Raw genomic sequence first — 22,758 nt, 5'->3', positions numbered from 1 at the left:
ACTTCTCTTTCATCTCGGTGATCCTCATGTCCCGTGTGATAGGATTACTGACAATTCGTTCAACGCGGTGGAATTGGGACTTGGGTACCGAGGTGAAGATGGATTTAGGGTGGAGGCTGGTTTAATGTAAGAGGCCGTTTCTGTCTGTGGGCTTAACATAAAGGTCCGAAGAGAGGTGTCCTAAGTTATCTTTCAAAATGGTAGTGTCGAGGAAGTTTATGGATTCCCTGCTAGAGGAAATGGTGAAATGTAGGCCCTCCCAGGACGAATTGACGGTCTCGAAGAATAGTGATAGGGTTTCTATGGGACCCGCCCAGATGCAAAAGATGTCATCAATATAGCGTTTCCACATCCTGGAATGGGTTTGGAAGAGTGGGTTGGTGTACACCACCTCTTCTTCAAACGATGACATGAAGCAGTTTGCATATGGTGGGGCTACATTTGATCCCATGGCGATGCCCTGTTTCTGTACGTAGAAGGTATCCTGGAAGAGAAAGAAGTTTTTGGACAGGACCAAATGTAACAGGTCTAGACAGAGGTGACTAATTTCCGGTGGTGTTTGGGAAAACTCCAATAGATTTTTGACGCAAATAATACCCTTTTCATGTGGGATTGAGGTATATAGGTTGTTTACATCCAAAGTGACCAGTAAGGAGTCTGGGTGGACCTGCTTAATTTCTCTAATAATGGTAAGAAAAGCTCCTGTGTCTAGAATAAAGGATGTAGTTTGTTTAACCAGAGGGGTCAGGATTTTCTCCAGAAAAATGGCTAGAGGTGAGAGAATGGAATCAGTGGCAGCGACGATGGGACGACCCGGGGGATTATTCATGTTCTTGTGTATTTTAGGTAGTATGTAGAATACTGGAGTAATTGGGAATTTGTTAATTAAAAAATCACAGGTTTTGATATCTATCGTCCCGTTCAGGGAATGGTGTTTCAATATTTCGGAAATGGCCCCCCTGATCATGGAAGTTGGGTCATGTGAGAGTTTCTGATAAACTGAGTGGTCATTCAGTTGTCTCTGGATCTCACCCAGGTAAAAGGATGTGTCCATCACCACTATCGCTCCCCCCTTGTCTGCCGGTTTTATGGTAATTGAGGGGTCGGACTGAAGTGTTTTGAGTGCCTGTCTATCCACAGAAGATAGATTCTGGTGGTAGTGTAACCGGCCCAGGTCAATGTCTGATCGTAGTTTTAGAAAGGATTGATTAATGAAGTCGATAAAAGTCTCTGCTGCGTGATAATGTTGAGGGGGTCGGTATGTACTTTTGTTTCTCAATCCCAAACTGGTGGCTGTGATGCTAACGGAGTCATTGGAGGGTATGGTGATGTCAGTAACAGTTTTCTGGGAGAAATGTGTTTTCAGTCTGATGGACCTATAGAATCTCTGCAATTCCATTTCTAAGCCAAATGTATTACATTTGTATGATGGGCAGAAGGACAGGCCTTTTTGCAACACCATTAGTTCCACTATACTAAGCGATCGAGAAGAAATGTTCACCACCAATGGGGTCGTACCTGGGAACGTGTGACTCTGGTGAAGTTCCTGTCCCCTCCTGTTGGTGCCGCCTCTCCTCGTCCTTTTCCTCTTCTGTTGTATTTTTTCCGGTAACCTAAAAAACCTTCTTCTTCCCGTTCCATCACATTTTACATCAGCTGGCCACTCAGTAGCGCAGCTAAAATTTCAAGTGATTGAACACGTACCACCTCCCAGACGGGGAGGCGACCGTATTCGCCTTCTTAAATATAGAGAGGCTTTTTGGATCCACGAGTTACAATCGTTATCCCCAAGGGGCTTAAATAAGGAATACGATCTTAGCTCCTTTACCTAAACGACTATAGCCACCTCGCAATGGGTATGTATAATTGTATATGTATGTTTTATGCGTGTGTGCCTCCTTACCAATTAAGTTCTTCCACTTCGACTGAGTCTTGCCACACAACACGGATTACATATATACAGGTACCCACTACCAAGATACAGGCATATTATTCATTAGAACCTCTTCTATTTTATTCTCTTTTATTTGTTGCTTGGGGGGTGGTGATGATATGACTACACTTTATCATGGTTTTTATGATATACACCGTGTTTTCTGCTTTAATTACTCATGCTATCATTATTTGTTTCTCCAGATCCCATCCTAATATGGCATCCCTCCTCCTGATCCCCATCCTTCCTGGACTCCCATTCCTGGCTTTCCCTTGTTCCACAATGCCGTCACAAGTGTTATAGCGTTTCCACCGCTCTGTGGAACGCATGGTACCTGTGTGGAACACAACCACACATCTATTAATGGGTCTCCTCTGCTCTGCAGCGCTGTCACAAGTATTACAGCGCTCCCCTCGCTCAGTGGAACGCATGAAACACAGTGTGGAACGCATACACACGTCACTTCCGGTCACGTGACCGATTCTCTCCTCACAGGACCTGAATAGCGTCATTTGACGCTACTTCCGGTTTTCAGGTCCTATTCCGGAATCTAATGCAGCGCGTTCCCACACCACTACCACCAATGATTGGCCTCTATTACAACCTTTCACCCCTCCTATCCCCTATTTAAAGACCCCTGGTGCCTTTTCCTGCCACATGCTCCTGGACAAACGGTGGATACCGCGTCCTGCGTCCCCTACAATACAGGTACACTTTCTACACTGGTCCCCTTATCTTCAACACTTATTGGGGCTCCATTTAATGTGCCATTCTTTTCCCCTGTTTTTCCCTTAGCATACATCTTCCTACCAGGCTATTGCCTCGGGTTATTCATCTTTTTCTACGGGTATGTCTTTTCCTTTATTTTGCTCCTACTATACTTAATGCCCCCATATTCCATAGACATTTTATAATTTACTCCATTCTCTATACAGCTTACGGCACCGACCAGGCCATTACCTTTAAGTACCTACCTCAAACAACGGGTACGTTCTTTTATCCCCTGCCCTCACACATTATGTGTTCTCCGTTGTTCCTCATCCCACAGCACCTATCGGGTTTTTGAGCCACCTATAACACTAAGTGTGTTCTTGACCTAATTTTTCTGTATGTGTTCCCTTAGTTTACAAAATTCTACAGACAGCGGCCCAAATACATCAAGCCTTTTATAAATCTGGTATGTCACTTTTCATTTTTCCTTTCCTTCCTAACCTAGTCCTCCTTCCCATCCCCCCCCCTCTTTTCCTCAGACCCTCTACTATATTACTATTGTTTTCCCGATGTTGTATTTCCTGTATGTACATTATCCATGACCAATTGAATTTTGATCCCATTGTGTCACACCTATGTTATATGAATTACATATTTCTATGTGGTACTCACTATTATATTTCTTTACTTTTGTAGTACACCGATGAAGGTCTAATGTGACCGAAACGTCTGTTTATTTTGCTATTTACTACATTTCTTTATTAAAAATCACTAAAAGAACCGATGAGTCTTCCGAGTGCCAGGTTATTTTTCTGTACCTGTACAACTGTCATACCGTCGGTTCAGCGTGTTTGGCCTGAGGACAGGGTGAGGAGGAGGAGGAAGAGAGCATTGTCAGTCGTCATCTTGGTGAGGACACGGAAGTCTTGCCCGTTACCAGTCTTGCACGCATGGCTGACTTTATGTTACTCTGCCTTAACCGTGACCCTCGCGTTGTCAAAATGTTGAGTGACAGTCATTACTGGTTGGTGACACTTTTAGACCCCTGCTACAAGGAGAACTTTCACTCTCTTATTCTGGGGGGGAAAGGTCTACAAAAATGGGGTAGTACCAGAAGTACCTTGCTGCAGAACTGTTAAAAAATTCCCATCTGAATACGCTAGCAGCAGAGGTCACAGTTCGTTGCCCAACCAAGGCGTACAGGTGAGAGAGACGCAACTCCAATCCAGCAGAGGCAGGGGAACACTGTCAACATTCTGGGACAGTTTTCTGAGACCCACCCAGCTTACAGACACTGAGGCGCGGGGTACTCTCACAAGGAGTGGAAAGTTTCAAAAGATGGTGAGGGAGTACCTTGCCGACCGTACCAGCATCCTCCGTGATTCCTCTGTGCCTTTTAATTATTGGGTATCCAAGCTGGACACTTGGAATGAACTTACTCTGTACACCTTGGAGGTCCTGGCCTGCCCTACCGCTAGCGTGTTATCGGAGCGTGTTTTTAGTGCCGCTGGGGGAATTATAACTGATAAGCGCACTCGCCTGTCAACTGACAATGCTGACAAGCTGACCCTTATCAAAATTAACAAGGGCTGGAATGGGCCAGACTTCTCATCACCACCAAATGACAGCAGAGTAACATAAAGTCAAATGCACTGTGTTATTTCGGGAGGTGTATTCCCATGCACTGCTTCACACCCACACATGGGTATACGCTTCCTCATTTAAGCTGTTTTTTGCTCTTCTCCTTATCCTCAGCCTCCACCACCACTATACCACCAGGGTGACCGTGGTCCGCGTTGCCAGCATTGCAAGTTCCTCCGTCCTAATTTTTGGCAGCTTTTGCTTGGAAAGCATAGGCAAAGACTATGGGAGACCCACTCCCCAATAATGGGAATAATGTTTTTAATATGCTGTACTGCATGGCTCTTGTACAGGGCATTGCAAGTTCCTCCGTCCTAATTTTTGGCAGCTTTTGCTTGGAAGGCATAGGCAGAGACTATGGGAGACCCACTCCCCAATAATGGGAATAATGTTTTTAATATGCTGTACTGCATGGCTCTTGTAGGGGCATTGCAAGTTCCCCTGTCCTAATTTTTGGCAGCTTTTGCTTGGAAGGCATAGGCAAAGACTATGGGAGACCCACTCCCCAATAATGGGAATAATGTTTTTAATATGCTGTACTGCATGGCTCTTGTAGGGGCATTGCAAGTTCCCCTGTCCTAATTTTTGGCAGCTTTTGCTTGGAAGGCATAGGCAAAGACTATGGGAGACCCACTCCCCAATAATGGGAATAATATTTTTAATATGCTTTATTGTATGGCTCTTGTAAGGGGCATTAAAATCGTCTTGTTAAGCTACTGTGACCTCCACGTCTCTTCCAAGGGTCATTGATATTGTCTTTTTATTCCACTGGGACCTCCACGTCTCTTCCAAGGGGCATTAAAACCGTCTTGTTAAGCTACTGTGACCTCCGCGTCTCTTCCAATGGGCATTAAAACCGTCTTGTTAAACCACTCTGAACTCCACGTCTCTTCCAAGGAGCATTAAAATCATCTTGTTAAGCTACTGTGACTTCCACGTCTCTTCCAAGGGGCATTAAGACCGTCTTGTTAAACCACTCTGAACTCCACAGCTCTTCCAAGGGGCATTGAAATGTTGTTTTTAATTACCTCTAAACTCAACGACTCTTCCAATGGGCATTGCCTTTCCTCCTAGTTTTAGTCAGCTTTTCCTTTTCAATGCATAGGTGAACACTAAGGGAGACCCACTCCCCAATAATGGGTAGAAGGTTTTCAGTGCGCAGTAATCCACGTCTGTTTCAAGGTGCATTGCAGTTCCTCATAATTTTTGGAAAGCCTTCCATTCACTGCTTAGGCCAACAGTGTACAGTGTACAGGAGACCCAGTTGCTATAAATGGAAAAAACGGTTCAGTTAAGGCCCTCTGACCTCCATGTCACTTCCAAGGGGCATTGAAATTTTTGGTAGGCATTGCACTCACTGAATACCCTATAACTGTGTAGCCGAACCACTCCTTTTGGTACAGAAACATATCCTACAAGACATGTGTGGTTGACTGGCCTGATATTGATGTGAATGTTCCCTGTTCCTTCTGCTCTTTCTCCTTTGCCACCACCTCATCCATCATTCATCACCTGAAGCTTTGTTTTAATGGGAGTCATAGAACTGTGATATTAGCAGAAAAACATCCAACAATCCTCGGCGGAGGTAGGATATGCGCCAAAACGCTGACCACCTCAGGCCTAGCCGCTACTACATACATGCGCTTGCATTCCAAGGAACAGAAAGCTAAGGAGATGGATGGCCTCATGATCATGAATAATTTACTCGTTGTGTAGGAGGCCGACCACTGCTGCTGTCTACCTTCTGAACTTTGGGTTGAAGCCTCTTTGACCCAGGACCCGCAATCCTCTATATCTGGAGGACGTGTTGCATCCCAGTGTCCAACTGTGTCCCGGCTTCCACAATATTAACCCAGTGTGAAGGCGTCAGTGAGATGGACCATCCCTGGCCACATTCACTTGTCCACTTGTTTGTGGTTAAGCTGTCCTTCCCACTACATGCACTGGGGAGGGCACAGGTAATGTTTTGGTATGCGCGCTTGTGTATAAGGCGCACCGGGACAAATAGGGATGGCTGAGGACCATTTATGGACACCCGGCCGCCCCCAGGCTGCTGGGGACCGTGTGTGGGCACCCGGCCGCCGGGCGACTCGGGACCGAGTATTTATACCAGGCCGCCGACGCAGCCATGATGTGGTGGCCAGATTCCACCTCCAGATGCCTAAAAGGCCCAATTTCAAGTGCAAGCAAGCAAGCAGTATGGTATTGCAGCCTGGGGGTGGGTGGGTGGCAGGCTGCATACTTGACCTTGCATTGCAAGGAATTGGGGAGGTACAATTGAACACTGCCCTGGGACAAGGACTTGCACTTCTGATGGGCACACTTTTAGGCAGTGACCAGGGTGTCAGAGATGCTTCCAGGGGTCTTCCCCATGCTGTTCCCATGTCTTTTCAGCACTGTATGCATGCGTCACACAGCACATGGCCAGATAAGGTTTGTAAAATGTTAAAATCACATTTCCCGGTGAATGTATTTGTCACGGTTGAAAGCAATACAAAAGTGCAAAAACGCATAAAAAATGCTACTTGTGAACATAGCCCAAGGTGTGGAGGAGTATTTTTTTTTTTTAGTTATTTATTTTACCTTATACACATGTCTTTACCCTGGAAAGGAAGTTCCTTAACATATTTCACAGGAAAACAGTTTCAGTTTCGTTTTTAAACTTTTTATTGTGAGCCCGTAAAAGTGGCTTAATACCTCTGACCACGTTGTTGACAGCAGTGACCTGGGGGTCAGAAATTCTTCCTGGGGTGATCCCCATGCTGTCCCCATGTCATTTGAGCACTGTCACTATCGTTTTGGGCACTTTTTAGGCTTTCTACAGACTGCCGGGGGTGCCGCCGCAAAAATGCTCGGGTCTCCCATAGACTAACATTGGGCTCGTTGCTCGGGTCGAGCACCCGAGTATCATGGTGAGCTCGGCCCAAGCTTTGAGCACCCGAGCATTTTAGTGCTCGATCAACACTATTTAGGGGGCAATCTTTTAATCACACAGGGCCCTGAAGGTTTGATTTCTTTTTCCCTTAATAATAAAGACCTTCATTTAAAAACTGCATCTTGTGGCTACTTGTGTTATCTTTGTCTAATATTTAAATTTATTTGGTGATCTTAAACATTTAAGTGTGACAAACATGCAAAAGAATATGAAATTAGAAAGGGGGCAAACACCTTTTCACACCAGTGTATTTTTCCTGTTACCCTACCCTTAACCCATTGACAAATAATAGACACTAAATTTACCCTTTCCTGATGTACCTGCGCAATTAGCAATAGGTGTCAGTTCTAACATAAATCTGCTGAAACTCTCATCATAGCACTTAAACTCTTTGAATATTGTGGTGAATAGGGATAAGTGTCACCTACAGTAAGCAGTTTTAAAAAGAGAAAGACCTCTATCCATAGACCCAATAGCCAATTTTGATGTGATCGCAAGATGCCAATTGGTTGCTAATGGTATCACAACAGTCATGGACGTTAGCTTAGCCCCTTCAATATGATATAGGTATATGTCGGGAGTGTTTTTTATGACATAAAGAATATGTCTGACCTATTGCTCCCATTGAATATCCAAGCAGTGTCATACAGGATATCAGCGATTTGTACTATATATGAATAAAAGGTGACTCAATTAGGTCCAGAGAATGCATACAGCCACTTGAATGACTGAAAATCATCAGATCCCAGGCAAAATAAAGTTAATTATCTCCCAAGTGCCGCACTTTCAGCACTACGGCCAGGTATCTTCATTATGCTATTAACCTGCAGATTAACCACTATCTGCAGGTTAATAGCGTTAGTGGACCTGACAGGTTCCTTTTAAGACTCACCTTTTAATTTTTGTATTGCAAATTGACCAAAATTTTCCCAACAGGCAGATTATCTAAATGGTTGATTTTGGAAATGGCATAAATATCTAGAATTGAAATAGTCCAAATAGATATTTTAGCAATCATTGCCTTAGTGCACGTTTTTTGTTTTGTTTTGTATGTTTTTGTTATGAATTGTGGTTCTGTGCTCCCACCTGGTAATGGAGCAGGTGCGGGACGGCACTTCTCCAGTCACAAGTGCCACCATTTCCCTGTCCCTGGAGGCGGAGTTACCACCCGTTCAGGGAAACTGTCCCAATCTTGTAGAGCATAGAATTCTGGGGTTGTGGGATGTGTGAGAACGTGGGATGCTGTGTCCCTCACTGCTTTCTCTGCCCGGGGAAGATGGGACGCTGTCTTCCTCGGTTACCAAGCAACGCAGGACGCTGCTTTGTTTGACAATAAGCAATGATGGGATTTTGTACAGCCTGTTGAAGATAGCAGGCAGTGGCTGTCTGGGGATGATTGGGAGGTAATCAACACCTGATCATTGGGCTGGCTATATAATCCTGCTCCCTGCTCAGTCCTTTGCTGTTTATTGCAGTTCCCATGTGCTATAGTGTTGAGTGGTGCAAGGTAGTAGCTTTTACTATCTTTTCAGTGGTTTTCTCTTTTTCTCTTCTGGTTACACTTCCTGGGGTCCTTGCAGAGGTACTCACCTGGTCCTGGACTAGGCACCAGCCGCGTGACCAGATGCCAGCTCTCTGGCGACAGTGGGCCTGGAAAGGGCTTTGCCCAAAGTCCCCCTTCCATCTCTGGGAGCTAGATGAAAAGTATTCCTGGCTCTCAAGGGCTGTCCTAGCAGGCAGCTTGTGTCAAGTGTGTCTGTGGCTGCGCCTATGCTGGTTTAGTGCCAGTCTTGCTGGATCCCCCTGCACAGCGCATAACAGTTTTGAGCCTTTTTTTGTTTGCACCCAATTCATTATCGTATTTACACATCTTTTAAAGTCTATTGTATTTGTGCCTGTTTTTTCTTGTTTTTCATTTTGTTTTCAGAATCTATCAATTCCAGATGTTTTCTCCTGATTCTTCAATAGTAAGTTTTTAAAAAGTTACAAAATTAGTAGAGATGAGCGGTGTTCGACTAGAACTGTTCGCCAATCTCAAATTCGAGCTGTTTTGGGCAGTGTTCGAGTTGTTCGACGAACCCGAACGATTTGCAAAAAATTCGGCTGTTCGAGGTTATGTTCGATAACTGTTCGTGCACCAAAAGCGTGTCCTGCATGTCTGGTGCTATTTAGAGCACCAATCATGCAGGGATTGTCTGCCACTCACTGTAATGCCACAGCCATGGTGGTTGTGGCATTACAGTGATTGCCCAAATCGATGGGAACTGTGCTCACAGTGAAACACGAAAAGCCGGCAATTCAGCAGCGGCATACACCGGTACCCGACAATTTAGAACCGAAAGAATAGAGCTTCACACATAGATTAGATAGATATAAACATGTCAGTCACATATATAAGAAGTACAGTGACAGTGCTGCTTACTGTACTTGTCATTTAGTGTAAAGGATTTATCAAAAAAAATAATAGTGTTTTCATGCACCGTCTCTTTAAAAAAGCCGGCCGGCAATTCAGCAGCGGTACCCGACAATTTAGAATAGAAGGAATAGAGAATCACACATAGATTAGATAGATAGAAACATGTCAGTCACATATATATGAAGTACAGTGACAGTGTTGCTTACTGTACTTGTCATTTAGTGTAAAGGATTTATTAAAAAAAATAATAGTGTTTTCATGCACCGTCTCTTTAAGAAAGCCGGCCGGCAATTCAGCATCTGTACCCGACAATTTATAACAGACAGAATAGAGCTTCACACATAGATTAGATAGATAGAAACATGTCAGTCACATATATATGAAGTACAGTGATAGTGTTGGTTACTGTACTTGTCATTTAGTATTAAAATAAAGGATTTATTATTAAAAAAATTGGCGTGGGGTTCCCCTTAATTTTAGGCTCTAGCGGAGGTTAAGCAGACAGCTGGGGCAGATGTTTGAAGCCTGGGAAGGGGGTAATACCCACGGAGCTTCCCATGCTACTAATATCAGCCCCCAGCTGAATACATAGCCTTTACTAGCTATTAAAATGGGGGACCCCCCCAAAAAAATGACGTGGGGTCCCCCCTAATTTAATAGCTAGCAAAGGCTAGGCAGACAGCTGGGGGCTGATATTAATAGCCCAGGAAGGGAGCCATGAATATTGGCCCCCTCCCAGGCTAGAAACACCAGCCGTCAGCCTCCCCAGAAATGGCGCATTCATAGGATGCGCCAATTCTGGCACTTAGCCTCGCTCTTCCACGCTGCCTGGTGCGGTGGCAGGGGGTAATAGGGCTGGGGTTGATGTCAGCTTATAATGCCAGCTGACATCAAGCCCAGGTTAGTAATGGAGAGGCGTCTATAAGACACCCCCATTACTAACCCCATAGTCAAAGTTAAAAGAAAACACAAACACCCAGAATAAAGTCCTTTAATTGAAATAAAGACACAATCCTTTATTGTTCTAAATTAAACCATACTTACCATCACGCCCATTCCAGCTGAAGCCAACGATCTCCTGTAATAAAAATAAAATAATAAAGCAACATCATCCTTACCTTTCCATGGTTCCCACGACAGCTTCAGCTCTGCTACATCGAGATGACAGGCTGGACCGCAGCAGAACGCTGCCATCCAGCCTGTCATCCCGCAGACACTGAGAAGAGCAGGCTTGCTTGCGCTCCACATTGTCTCTCTGTGACGGCATAAAGATGAGCCGAGGTCATGTCCAATGAACTCGGCTCACCTCATGCACGTCACTTACAGCGTGGGAGAATTCTCACGCTGAAGCGCTGAGTGCAGGAGAATTCTCCCACGCTGTCAGTGACGTGCAGGAGGTGAGCTGAGTTCATTGGACATGAGCTCACCTTATGCACGTCACTGACAGCGTGGGAGAATTCTCCTGCACTCAGCGCTTCAGCGTGAGAATTTTCCCACGCTGTCAGTGACGTGCATGAGGTGCGCCGAGTTCATTGGACATGAACTCGTCTCATCTTTATGCCGTCACAGCCAGACACTGCAGAGCGCAAGCAAGCCTGCGCTTCTCAGTGTCTGCGGGATGACAGGCTGGATGGCAGCGTTCTGCTGCGGTCCAGCCTGTCATCTCGATGTAGAAGAGCTGAAGCTGTCGTGGGAACCATGGAAAGGTAAGGATGATGTTGCTTTATTATTTTATTTTTATTACAGGAGATCGTTGGCTTCAGCTGGAATGGGCGTGATGGTAAGTATGGTTTAATTTAGAACAATAAAGGATTGTGTCTTTATTTCAATTAAAGGACTTTATTCTGGGTGTTTGTGTTTTCTTTTAACTTTGACTATGGGGTTAGTAATGGGGGTGTCTTATAGACGCCTCTCCATTACTAACCTGGGCTTGATGTCAGCTGGCATTATAAGCTGACATCAACCCCAGCCCTATTACCCCCTGCCACCGCATCAGGGCAGCGTGGAAGAGCGAGGCTAAGTGCCAGAATTGGCGCATCCTATGAATGCGCCATTTCTGGGGCGGCTGACGGCTGGTGTTTCTAGCCTGGGAGGGGGCCAATATTCATGGCTCCCTTCCTGGGCTATTAATATCAGCCCCCAGCTGTCTGCCTAGCCTTTGCTAGCTATTAAATTAGGGGGGACCCAACGTCATTTTTTGGGGGGGTCCCCCATTTTAATAGCTAGTAAAGGCTATGTATTCAGCTGGGGGCTCATATTAGTAGCCTGGGAAGCTCCGTGGGTATTACCCCCTTCCCAGGCTTCAAACATCTGCCCCAGCTGTCTGCTTAACCTCCGCTAGAGACTAAAATTAAGGGGAACCCCACGCTAATTTTTTTTAATAATAAATCCTTTATTTTAATACTAAATGACAAGTACAGTAACCAACATTGTCACTGTACTTCATATATATGTGACTGACATGTTTCTATCTATCTAATCTATGTGTGATTCTCTATTCTTTCTGTTATAAATTGTCGGGTACAGATGCTGAATTGCCGGCCGGCTTTTTTAAAGAGACGGTGCATGAAAACACTATTATTTTTTTTAATAAATCCTTTACACTAAATGACAAGTACAGTAAGCAACATTGTCACTGTACTTCATATATATGTGACTGACATGTTTCTATCTATCTAATCTATGTGTGAGGCTCTATTCCTTCTTGTCTAAATTGTCGGGTACCGGTGTATGCCGCTGCTGAATTGCCGGCCGGCTTTTTTAAAGAAAGCGTCTTCTGAGCAGTTTGTCAGCTTTTGGACACCTTTGAAGGTGTTTTCCATGTGTTTCTATGCATTTTTTTTGCCTGCCATTGGTTTTAACGGTGTTCGACGGTGTTCTAAGGTGTTCGACGAACAGTTCGACGAACAGTTCCTCGAACATCCCGGTGTTCGACGAACCGAACCGAACCCGAACACTACGGGGGTGGCTCAACACTAAAAATTAGATTCAAATTCCCTCCAATCCCCACCTGGTGTATTTTTGAATACTGCAGTATTATGGCACAATTTTTATAACTTTTGGCGACAGAAGTTGTAAATACAGTTCAAGACAGGAAGAAAGCTTATTTTTTACTTTGTGCCAAATTCATGGACCCCTGTGCTGCAAAGAAATTTTTCATTTTTGCTCATGTTTTTCCTCTCCTTTCAGGAGCCATCCCTATTTTTAAAAGAAAGAAAATATTGTCTAAATGCCCTTTTACATGGGACAACAATTGGCAGAATGAGAACACTCATTGGTCAGTGTAAATCATCATGTTTGCTCATTTCCATGCTGTTTAAACAATTTCCGGTGTAAACTAGGGATGTGCTGCTGACAATACACAAAAGTATTAAAGAGGTTGTCTACTACTTGGACAACCCTTTCTGAATTTGAATTTTTGCTCACAATAAAATAAAAACACCTAATCTCACCTCTGATGCCAGTGCCGTTTCAGCAGTATCGACACTTGCGTTCCTGGGGCTTGTTATGTCACGCGAGCCCTTTGTCCAATATGTGTCGGCTTCACTGTCCTTACCTTCAGATAAATGGAACATCGAGAGGAAGTCTGAGAGCTGCCGCAACCCTGACTTCCTCTTGATGTTCGATACATCTGAAGGCAGGGACAGTGAAGGCAGTGCTGATTGGGCTCAGGTGATGTAACAACCTCAACTTGAGCCCCGGGAATGCGAGTGCCGACACCGCTGGAACACCACCGGCACCGAAGGTGAGTATAGGTATTTTAATTTTAACGGGGGCAAACATTCAGATTGAGAAGGTGTTGTCCTAGTAGTGGACAACCCCTTTAATAAAGCTTGCAAGGGGAAGTAATCTGCCAGTGTAAAACAATTTGTAATCAGTGTTGCTCGTTTGCTAGCACTCTTTTTCTACGTTCTTCTCTTCCTTGTATTTACAAACTATGATGCTTCAGAGTCTGCATTCCACCACGTGGTTTACACTGTTTTCATTCTATAATCTACTGTATAAAACCCCATCTCCCTCCCCGTTGCTATTTGTAACAATCAGACAAAACCAGGAGCAGATTAGTGTGGGTTCTGTTAGAAGCAGCAGGACAGCCAGCTTGGAAAAGGGGTTACACAGACTCTACAACAGCAAAATGGTTGGATTTTCTTTTACAATGATTTTGACTGTTTACAAAATTTGCATTCAGAAAGCAGAAAACGATAGAAAACATCAGTATAATAAAGTTCCTAATTTTTAACCTAATTATTGCAATTAAAAAGCTATAAAACATCTGTAAAGGTGATGCTATTTGCAGCAAAACATCATTCAGTCTGACTTTCAAAATCCATAACTGAATTCACAGAATTTACCCGGAAGCATCTTCACCTTGTATTCTGCACCCTTAGGTAATTTCAGATTTAAGATGTAAGTAAACAATTCGAATCTTTGGTAGAACTGAATATTCAATCACAAAACCACAGGCCAAAATAATCAGACATATGGCCAGAGCAAGACGTAGTCTGTTTATAGTGGTGTAATCAGCTACAGTTGTGTAATCAGCAATGATCCCGAAATCTAAAAGTAGAAGAAAAACAAATAATATACATTAACAATTGTTACCCAGAAGCACACACTTGTCGGCACATTGGAGCATGTTTATGAAAAGTGTGCTTGTTTTTTTTGGCAAGTTTTAGATTATGCATGTTTATAATTTGCATCAGAAAAAATAGTATTTTTTTTACATATTTGAAAGTGGGAATGGCTTAGAAGTTTTTAAGTTTTAGACATATTTATGACTAGTTTTTGACAAAATGTGGCACAAAAATCTGGCGCAAAATATACCACTTCCAAATTGGCAAAGTTTGACATGGTTAGCGTAATTTTCCATTGGACAAGCATCCAAGTAAAAATAATTTAAGTTATAGAAACAAAAATTCTGAAACAATTTTTACTTTAGTCTTTGACACATTTTATGATTTTAAGAATGCAGCCAATTTTTATTTTTGTGTTTTTTATTCTTTCCTCCCCTTTTGCAAAGACCCATAACTTATTTGTCCATCGATATAGATGTCTGAAGACTCGTCTTTTGCAGGACAAATAGTAGTTTTGAAAAACATCATTCATGTCACCATATAGTGGAAAGGAAAATGAGTAAAAAAATTACAATTACAGTAAAATGGTAAAAGAAAAACAATTCCGCCATTGTATTTGGGGTTTTATTTTTACAGCGTTCATCATCATAAATTCTTCGGTGAAGGGAAAGCATACCTCTGGTCTTTGTTACTTCTCTACACATTGCTTCTTTTGCAGATATATTAAATTATTATATAGACTCAACAATCAGAACAACGAATGGTCCATGGCAGAAACAAAGGCTAAGAAAACCCTGATTTATTTGATAATTACCTTCACATTCTGTAGGGGTCACACTATCACTTAGAGGTGATTCAATCCAATGATGGGGTTGTTCATTTACTTGTAAAAGATAAGAACATCTGTATTCTGCGGTGAAATTAGAAACTTTAAAAATCTTTTTTTGAGAAGTAATTGTTTTAACAGGCCAAATTTCAAGCTGTGTTTTTCCCGAATATAGAAAAAAGCGCTGAATTTTACATTCACATGGAGGCTTTGGTGCACTGCAGGTTATTAGGACCGGCTTGTCTTCTAATTCACCTTGTGCACATGCTGATATGCTCGGTTTGTGTGTATCTAGAAGAGATGAGAGTTATTAAATATACTGTATAATATTTTGAAGTAGCACCAAATTCAAGAAATTGAAAAAGTTTTAAAGTTTAAAGCTGAAAGAAGACTTTAGTCCCTTTTCTTCAATGTATAGTGATAGTGAAAAAGTTTTATATCCAGCACAGGAATTAAAAGTAATAAAAACCCTTATTGAGACTTAATTAAAATATATTGTATAGGCAATAGTGTTGCGCGAATGTGCTCGAATAAGGTGTTAGCCGAGCACGCTTGGGTGCTAACCGAGTAGCTTCGGCGAGCTCAAATACTGTGTTTGAGTCACCGCGGCCACATGTTTTTCAGCTATTAGACAGCCGCAACACATGCAAGGATTGCCTGCTTGTTAGACATGCAGCCGTGGCAACTCGAACATAGTATTCGAGCATTCTGAAGCTACTCGGTTAGCACCCGAGTGTGCTCGGATAACACCTTATCCGAGCACATTAGTGCAACACTAGAAGGCAAGTGTGACGACACAGCTTTTCTTCTTAATTATGCCAGACATAAATTCAGTAGGCCAGGAGCCATACACTTTTATCTTTATGTTGACTTTTGAATTTATGTGTTTTCTTTGGTGATCAACACAAACTATATTTTGAATAAGCCTGGATGTTGACACTTGATTTGATATTTACTGCAACTTATTGTCTGTAAGCCATGCAAGACACGGTCATGAAACAATGCGGTTTGCTAATATGTTGATTACATCTAATACCAGCCCATGCAGCTTGTGGACTTGTATTGTTTGGGTGGTTATAGTTTAGCCTTCAGTGTTTGCAAGTCCACTTTGGGGGTTGAGCTGTGGATACTAGTGCAATGTGATTTAATATCATCATCTCTGATCCTTGACCTGTGAATGATGGCTTGAAAGGACAATTGTGAACTATAAAAAGGGGGTCTCTGCCTCTGTTCTGGGTGACTCTACAGGATGTCAACTTAGGGGACCATGACCCCAGCTGGACGAATACAGATCTGCTCCATTGATCGTTGCTGACCCTCATAGATGTATTGAAGAATCCAGGTTGGGACAATCAGATCACTTGGCTACAGACCTCACTGTTCTCAGCTAGTTGCCTAAGCTTATCATTACCTCCTCTCCTTGGGTGCCCACCAATAGCGGGGTGCCCTTGGTGGGGGTAGTCGGCCCTGGAAGCCCAAAAATTGCAGCTGCTCTATTTCCGGCAGGCCAGTGGAAGGGTGAGACTCTGTAATTTGCACCATCTTGGGTATTTGCTGGGACTGTTCTATATGTTATTTTTTTGCTGGTAGCTCAATAAATTATTGCCACACTGTTTTATCCTCACCCTGTGTTAGAATCATAGAATCATAGAATGGTAGAGTTGGAAGGGACCTCCTGGGTCATCTGGTCCAATCCCCTGCTCAAAGCAGGATTCACTAGATCATCTCAGACAGATGTCTGTCCAGCCTCTGTTTGAAGACGTCCATTGAAGGGGAACTCACCACTAGTGTTGAGCCACCCCCGTAGTGTTCGAGTTCGGTTCGGTTCGTCGAACACCCGTGTGTTCGCCGAACTGTTCGTCGAACTGTTCGTCGAACACCTTCGAACACCGTTAAAACCAATGGCAGGCAAACAAAAACACATAGAAACACATAGAAAACACCTTCAAAGGTGTCCAAAAGCTGACAAACTGCTCAGAAGACACAACTAACACATGGAAAAGTGACAAGTACATATAGTCATGCGAAAAGAAAAGAGGTAGAGGAGTAAAAGGAGGGGGAGACACAGATATAGGCATGTCATGCCCTTCTAAAATCCAAAAAGTGAGAAGCCGAGACGGCCAGTCCGCTCCTGCCCGTGCCACCTCCGTGTCGCCGGGTTTGTGCCAGAGCCGCGGTGAACCCTGACGGCCAGCCCCCCTCTCCCAATACTGGTGCCTGTCCGCTGGTGGGTTGAGAGAGCCCCCCTGTGGTGGAGGCAGCTCTAAGCTTTTTAATTTAAATTGTCTCTCTAATTTGAATGAATACACTTTAAATCCATTTACAAGGATCTATTGGAGGGCAAGTCTCATGCCAGCAGCCGCGTAATTCCAGCTCCAGTAGCGTCCACTAAAGCTGCTGCAGTTAAAAAGCTTTTATAAGGATCGAGCTCGGCTGTCCACCGCAAGGCATCCTAGTGCCAGTCCCAGCCCCTATGCCTTGGGGTGCCTCCTGATGCTCTTCACTAAGTATCCCGTGGTCCCGAAGCATTTCCTTTGAAAAAATTAAGTGTCCAAACTACAGGTGGTGTAGCTTGCTTAACAGCCGGGATAATCCGCTGACTAGCAGACACTGCTACTAGGCACAAAGTATTTCCTGGGCTAGATGCAGTTAAAAATTTGTAAGTAGATACTCTCGTTGGATGCTGAGAAAGCATTCCATAGAGTCTCCTGGCACGCCATATATGATTCTCTTAAAAAGCTTGGGGTAGGGGTCTAGGGGACCCTTTTATAGCCAAAATCACGGCCCTGTATCACAATACGTCACCTAGGCTGAAGATAAATGGAACTGTAGCACCGAGGGCTCGGTTGCTACAGACGTATTGCACCTCACCCAGAGGTGTGATATCTCACTCTCAGATAAGGATGGAGTGTGGATCAGGACCCGACACCTGCATGCATTACACCACATTGCCGTGGGGCAGGGCGACCAATATGCCCCTGAGATGGGCACGACAGTCCCTGTCCCTGGCTGGAGTGGGGGGAGGGAACACTGAGGAAGGGGAACCCTGCAGTGCAGGAGCAGGGAGGAAGCAGTTCCTGGGTGCATTGAGAAGGGAGTATAAAAGGTGGGCACCATCTTAGTTCAGTGCAGAGAAGTCTGAGCAGAAGTGGCAGGGAGCAGGGGCTCTGCATGAGCTCTGCTCCGGAGGCGGGCCTAGTAACAGAGGCCCAGGCCTGCAAGAGGGAGAAGGAAGGAAGAGGAGCGGAGAAGGCTCCAGGAACGAGGAATGAAGGGATCCCAGGGGTGCGGACGGGCGAGTCGCCACCGCACGCCCGAATCCACCTGCGTGGAGGGGTCAGGCCAAAGGGGGAGACCGGTCCCCGAACTAGTGGAGGCAGGAAACGACCCTCAGATAGAAACCGGAGGCTCTGACATTTTATGTGGCGCAGCCCCTTGCTCCACCCGCTAGGAAGGCACCACATAGGGTCAGGGAAACTGGTGCCAAGTTTACCAAGAGGAGGCCCGAGGCAGCCGGACAGAAGTGTTGGTAAGAAAGGCCAGACAAAGGACACACAAAGGGGGTCCTGTGAAGCGCTCCAAAGTTATCTGGGAGTTGTCTGAGCCCCTCACCTGGTGAGCACAGTACGACGTGGGCAGCCGTTACCTGCAGACGTGGTCTGGATAATAAGAACTGTGAGTAAAGGCCCTGAACTGCATCACTGACTCCGTGTCGTTACTGCTGCTGCCCTGCACCATCACCCCCATCCTCCGCATACACTGCCCTGAGGCTATACTCCTCCCGTGGGGAGTTATGCTACGCTCTGCTGCACCCACAACACCAGCCTTAGCGGTCTGCCCTGTAGCGGCGGTTCACTCTGACCGCAATCCACGGGTGGCGTAGTCGGACATTTAAACATCAAAACCACATAAATAGTTCCGCCACTGGTTTGACCGCCCTGAGCCACGGAACCTGATCGCCGCCACGAAGACTACAACCACCAGCATCCACCAAAAAGGGTCCGGCTCCGGGTGTCCCAAGGCCCAGGGGGTGCGTCAGAACATTTTCATCACCTTTCACAATCACCAATGGGACAAGGCAGGGATGTCCTCTGTCCCCTCTCTTATACATCCTAGTGACGGAGCACCTGCTCTCATCAATTCGCCATAACCCCAATATTAGGTGGATTGAGGTGGGAGGCGCCGAGTACAAGTGCTCTCTATTTACTGATGATGTCCTAGTATATATCACTCAATCACATATATCCATCCCTGCTGTTATGGCTGAAATAGATCACTTTGTTACATGGTAAAATTTTAAAATCAATGCAGCGAAGTCTGAGGCCCTCGATGTCTCCCTCCCTAAATCCATATAGGATTCCATCCAGTCCAACTTTCCCTTTGCCTGGCCCTCACAGGGTATCAAATACTTAGGAATTCCTATTCATAGAGACCTCTCCCATCTATGTTATCTTAATTTTGGGCCCTTTATTGAACAATTCCATACAGACCACGGTTGGCAAGTTAGAACTGTAAGATTCACTACGTGAACCACTGGTGTTTTGTGGAAAAGCACATGTACACCGCGTTCCAAATTATTATGCAAAAAATGTTTAGGAGTGATAAGGGAAGAATTTGTTTGTTTGTCAGTTAAACTCATTGATGGTGATGTGTGTCAGGGCTCTTTATATCACTGTAAGCAATTGCAGACACCTGTGCTAATTAGTTTGGCAGGTGTGTCCAATGAAAGGCAAGACTACTTAAGAAGGCTCTCTCACATTATTAAGCAGCCTACATTTTCTGCCAAAATGGGAAAGAAAAAGGATGTGTCGGCTGCTGAGAAGCAACAAATTGTGGAGTGTTTAGGTCAAGGCATGACTACAATCAACATTGTGCGATGATCAGGATGAAGTGTCTTGGCAATCAAGAAGTATGTAGCTGATTCACAGTACACACGTGTGCGTGCTGATAAGGGCAAATTGAGGACTCTTTCCTACAGGCAATTACGTCAGGTTGAAAGAGCAGCGGCAAAAAAGCCTTGTCATAGCAGCAGACAAGTTTTTGAAGCTGCTTGTGCCTCCAACGTCCCCCGAACAACAAGATGCAGGGTCCTTCAGAGGTTTGCAGCTGTGCATACGCCATCCTGTCGACCTCCTCTATCCACTTCACACAAGCAGAAACGGCTCCAGTGGGCCAAACATTACATGAAGACTGATTTCAAAACTGTTTTGTTCACGGATGAGTGCCGTGCAGCGCTCGATGGTCCAGATGAATGGAGTGGAGGATGGCTGGTTGATGGACACCCCACGCAAACACGGCTACAGCGCCAACAAGGAGGAGGTGGAGTAATGTTTTGGGCTGGAATCATGGGGAGAGAGATTGTCGGCTCCTTTAGGATCCCTGAAGGCGCTAAAGATGAACTCCATAATGTATGTGGATTTTCTCAAACAGCACTTCCTGTCATGGTTCAAGAAGAAGAACCGTGTATTTCACAGCAAGATCATTTTTCTGCATGATAATGCACCATCTCATGCTGCACATAAAACATCTGCATCTCTGGCTGATATGGGCATAAAAAGGGACAAACTTATGGTGTGACCCCCATGCTCCCCTGACCTCTACCCCATTCAGAACCTTTGGAGCATCATTAAAAGGAGTGTCTATGATGGCGGGAGGCAGTTCACATCTAAGCAACAGCTCTGGGAGGGTATTCTGTCCTCATGCAAAACAATTGAAGCAGAAACCATCCAAAACCTGACAAATTCAATGGACGAGAGAGTTCAGAAGCTCCTTTCGAACAAGGGGTCCTATGTGAAAATGTAACATCACCTAGAATAAAGTTTTGAGTTGAAAACTGTTTGATTTCAGTTTCTAACAACCTGCTAATGCTTATAATTTCAAAAATGACCATTTTTTTGGTCTTTATTAAAATGAAAAGGTTGATCGAAAAGTTTGGGGGATCTAAGAGTGTGGCAACCCAGTAGTCATGATTACTTCGAATTCTGACAATATGAGGGTCATGCTGCAGGTAGTGCAGCAAGAAGGCACTTATGTGTCTTGCGCATCTCGGAGCCCCAAAATTATTTTCCGGGCTAGATGCAGCCAAAAATTATTTTTAATTTTAAATCTGGTGAAGCTTATTATAGATGGCCTAATAGGATCAGTGCTGCACACTGCTACAAAGCCCAAATTATTTTCCAGTCAAGATACAGATAAACATGATTAGTAATTTGAAAGCTTAAAACGGTTGGTAGGGTGATTTTAACCAATCATCAAGCTTTTACTCTCCCCAGGATGACACAGGGGTAGAAAAGTCGTTTCGGATCCATGATTTGTTCATCTTTATGAACGTGAGTCTGTCTACATTATCAGTGGAGAGCCGCGTGCGCTCATCTGTCAGCACACCACCAGCAGCGCTGAACACACGTTCAGACAGAACGCTGGCTGCGGGGCATGACAAGATCTCCAAGGCGTAAGTGGCTAGCTCCGGCCATTTATCCAGATTGGAAGCCCAAAAAGAGCAAGGGTCCAGTGACACAGTCGTGGCTTCAATGTTTACTTGGAGATACTCCTGTACCATCGTCTCTAGGCGTTGACTATGTGTCAGACTTCTTGTCTCCTGTGGCCTTGCAAAGGATGGGCTAAAAAAGTGGTGAAATGATTCCGCAAAATTGATGTTACCAGCAGATACTGTGGTTCTGTTACGGTTTGAGTGCTGAACACTTGACGGTCCCACGGTTGGCAAGTTGGAACTGTGAGATTCACTACGTGCACCACTGGTATTTTGTGGAAAAGCACATGTAAGATTCTGCAACAGTCTCTGCTGATACTCCTGCATGCGTGCATCCCTTTCTATGGCAGGAATAATTTCTGCAAATTTACTTTTGTACCGGGGATCTAACAGTGTGGCAACCCAATAGTCAGGATTATTTCTAATTCTCACAATTCGAGGGTCATGTTGCAGGTAGTGCAGCAAGAAGGCACTCATGTGTGTTGCGCATCCAGGAGCACCAAGTCCCTGTTGTGTTGGTGGCGAGGTAACAATCATGCTTCCTTCCTCTGTCCTCTCCCCCAACCTCACACAACAGAAATGTGATCAAGGTCTCCCTCATCTGATGAGTCTTCCATCAGTTCGTCCTCCACTTCTTCCTGGGCTCCTGCACCTTCCTCACTAGTTTGGCTGCTACCATGCGCCCTGGTTAAACCATCTCCCCCACCCTCACATGCCTGCCGCCTTCGTGCTGCCGACCGTCTGGACCTTGCAGATGTTAGCCCTTCCGCATACAACTCCTCCTCCTCTACTTCCTCCACCTCCTCTTGTGCCACCACCTGACTCCGAATTCTGTTTAACATGTGCTCCAGCATGTAAATCACCGGAATAGTCATGCTGATAATGGCATCGTCAGCACTAAACATCTTCGTCGCCATTTCAAAACTGTGCAGAAGGGTGCATAGGTCCCTGATCTGAGACCACTCCTCCAGCGTGATTTGCCCCACCTCTGAATCTCGTTGGCCCAGGCTATACGTCAGAACGTATTGCACCAGGGCTTGTCGGTGCTTCCACAGTCGCTGCAACATGTGCAGAGTTGAATTCCACTGGGTAGGCACATCGCATTTTAGCCGGTGAAGTGGCAGGCCCAACGACTTCTGTAGAGATGTAAGTCGCTGAGCTGCGGGATGCGAACGGCGGAAGTGAGCACACAGCGACCGTGCCCTCTGCAGAAGGCCATCTAGTCTGGGATA

At 44.9% G+C, this 22,758-nt stretch overlaps 1 protein-coding gene across 1 annotated transcript in view; it reads right to left on the bottom strand.

The window, feature by feature from the left end:
* Positions 1-13,413: 13,413 nt before the first annotated feature.
* The window catches only part of LOC141173171 (leukocyte immunoglobulin-like receptor subfamily A member 5), a 54,819-nt gene continuing 45,474 nt past the window's right edge, over positions 13,414-22,758 (bottom strand). The window contains exons 4-5 of the mRNA XM_073657804.1: positions 15,025-15,327; positions 13,414-14,193 (exon numbers count right to left, since the gene is read on the bottom strand). Coding sequence (XP_073513905.1) covers positions 14,021-14,193; positions 15,025-15,327 — 476 coding nt within the window. The 3' untranslated portion in view covers positions 13,414-14,020. The remainder of the gene's footprint in view (positions 14,194-15,024; positions 15,328-22,758) is intronic.

Source organism: Phyllobates terribilis, unplaced genomic scaffold (genome assembly GCF_046119375.1).
Source record: "Phyllobates terribilis strain yellow unplaced genomic scaffold, ASM4611937v1 Scaffold_12__6_contigs__length_324123572, whole genome shotgun sequence".
NCBI classification, from domain to species: Eukaryota; Metazoa; Chordata; class Amphibia; order Anura; family Dendrobatidae; genus Phyllobates; species Phyllobates terribilis.
This window is presented reverse-complemented; position numbering and strand designations above follow the sequence as displayed.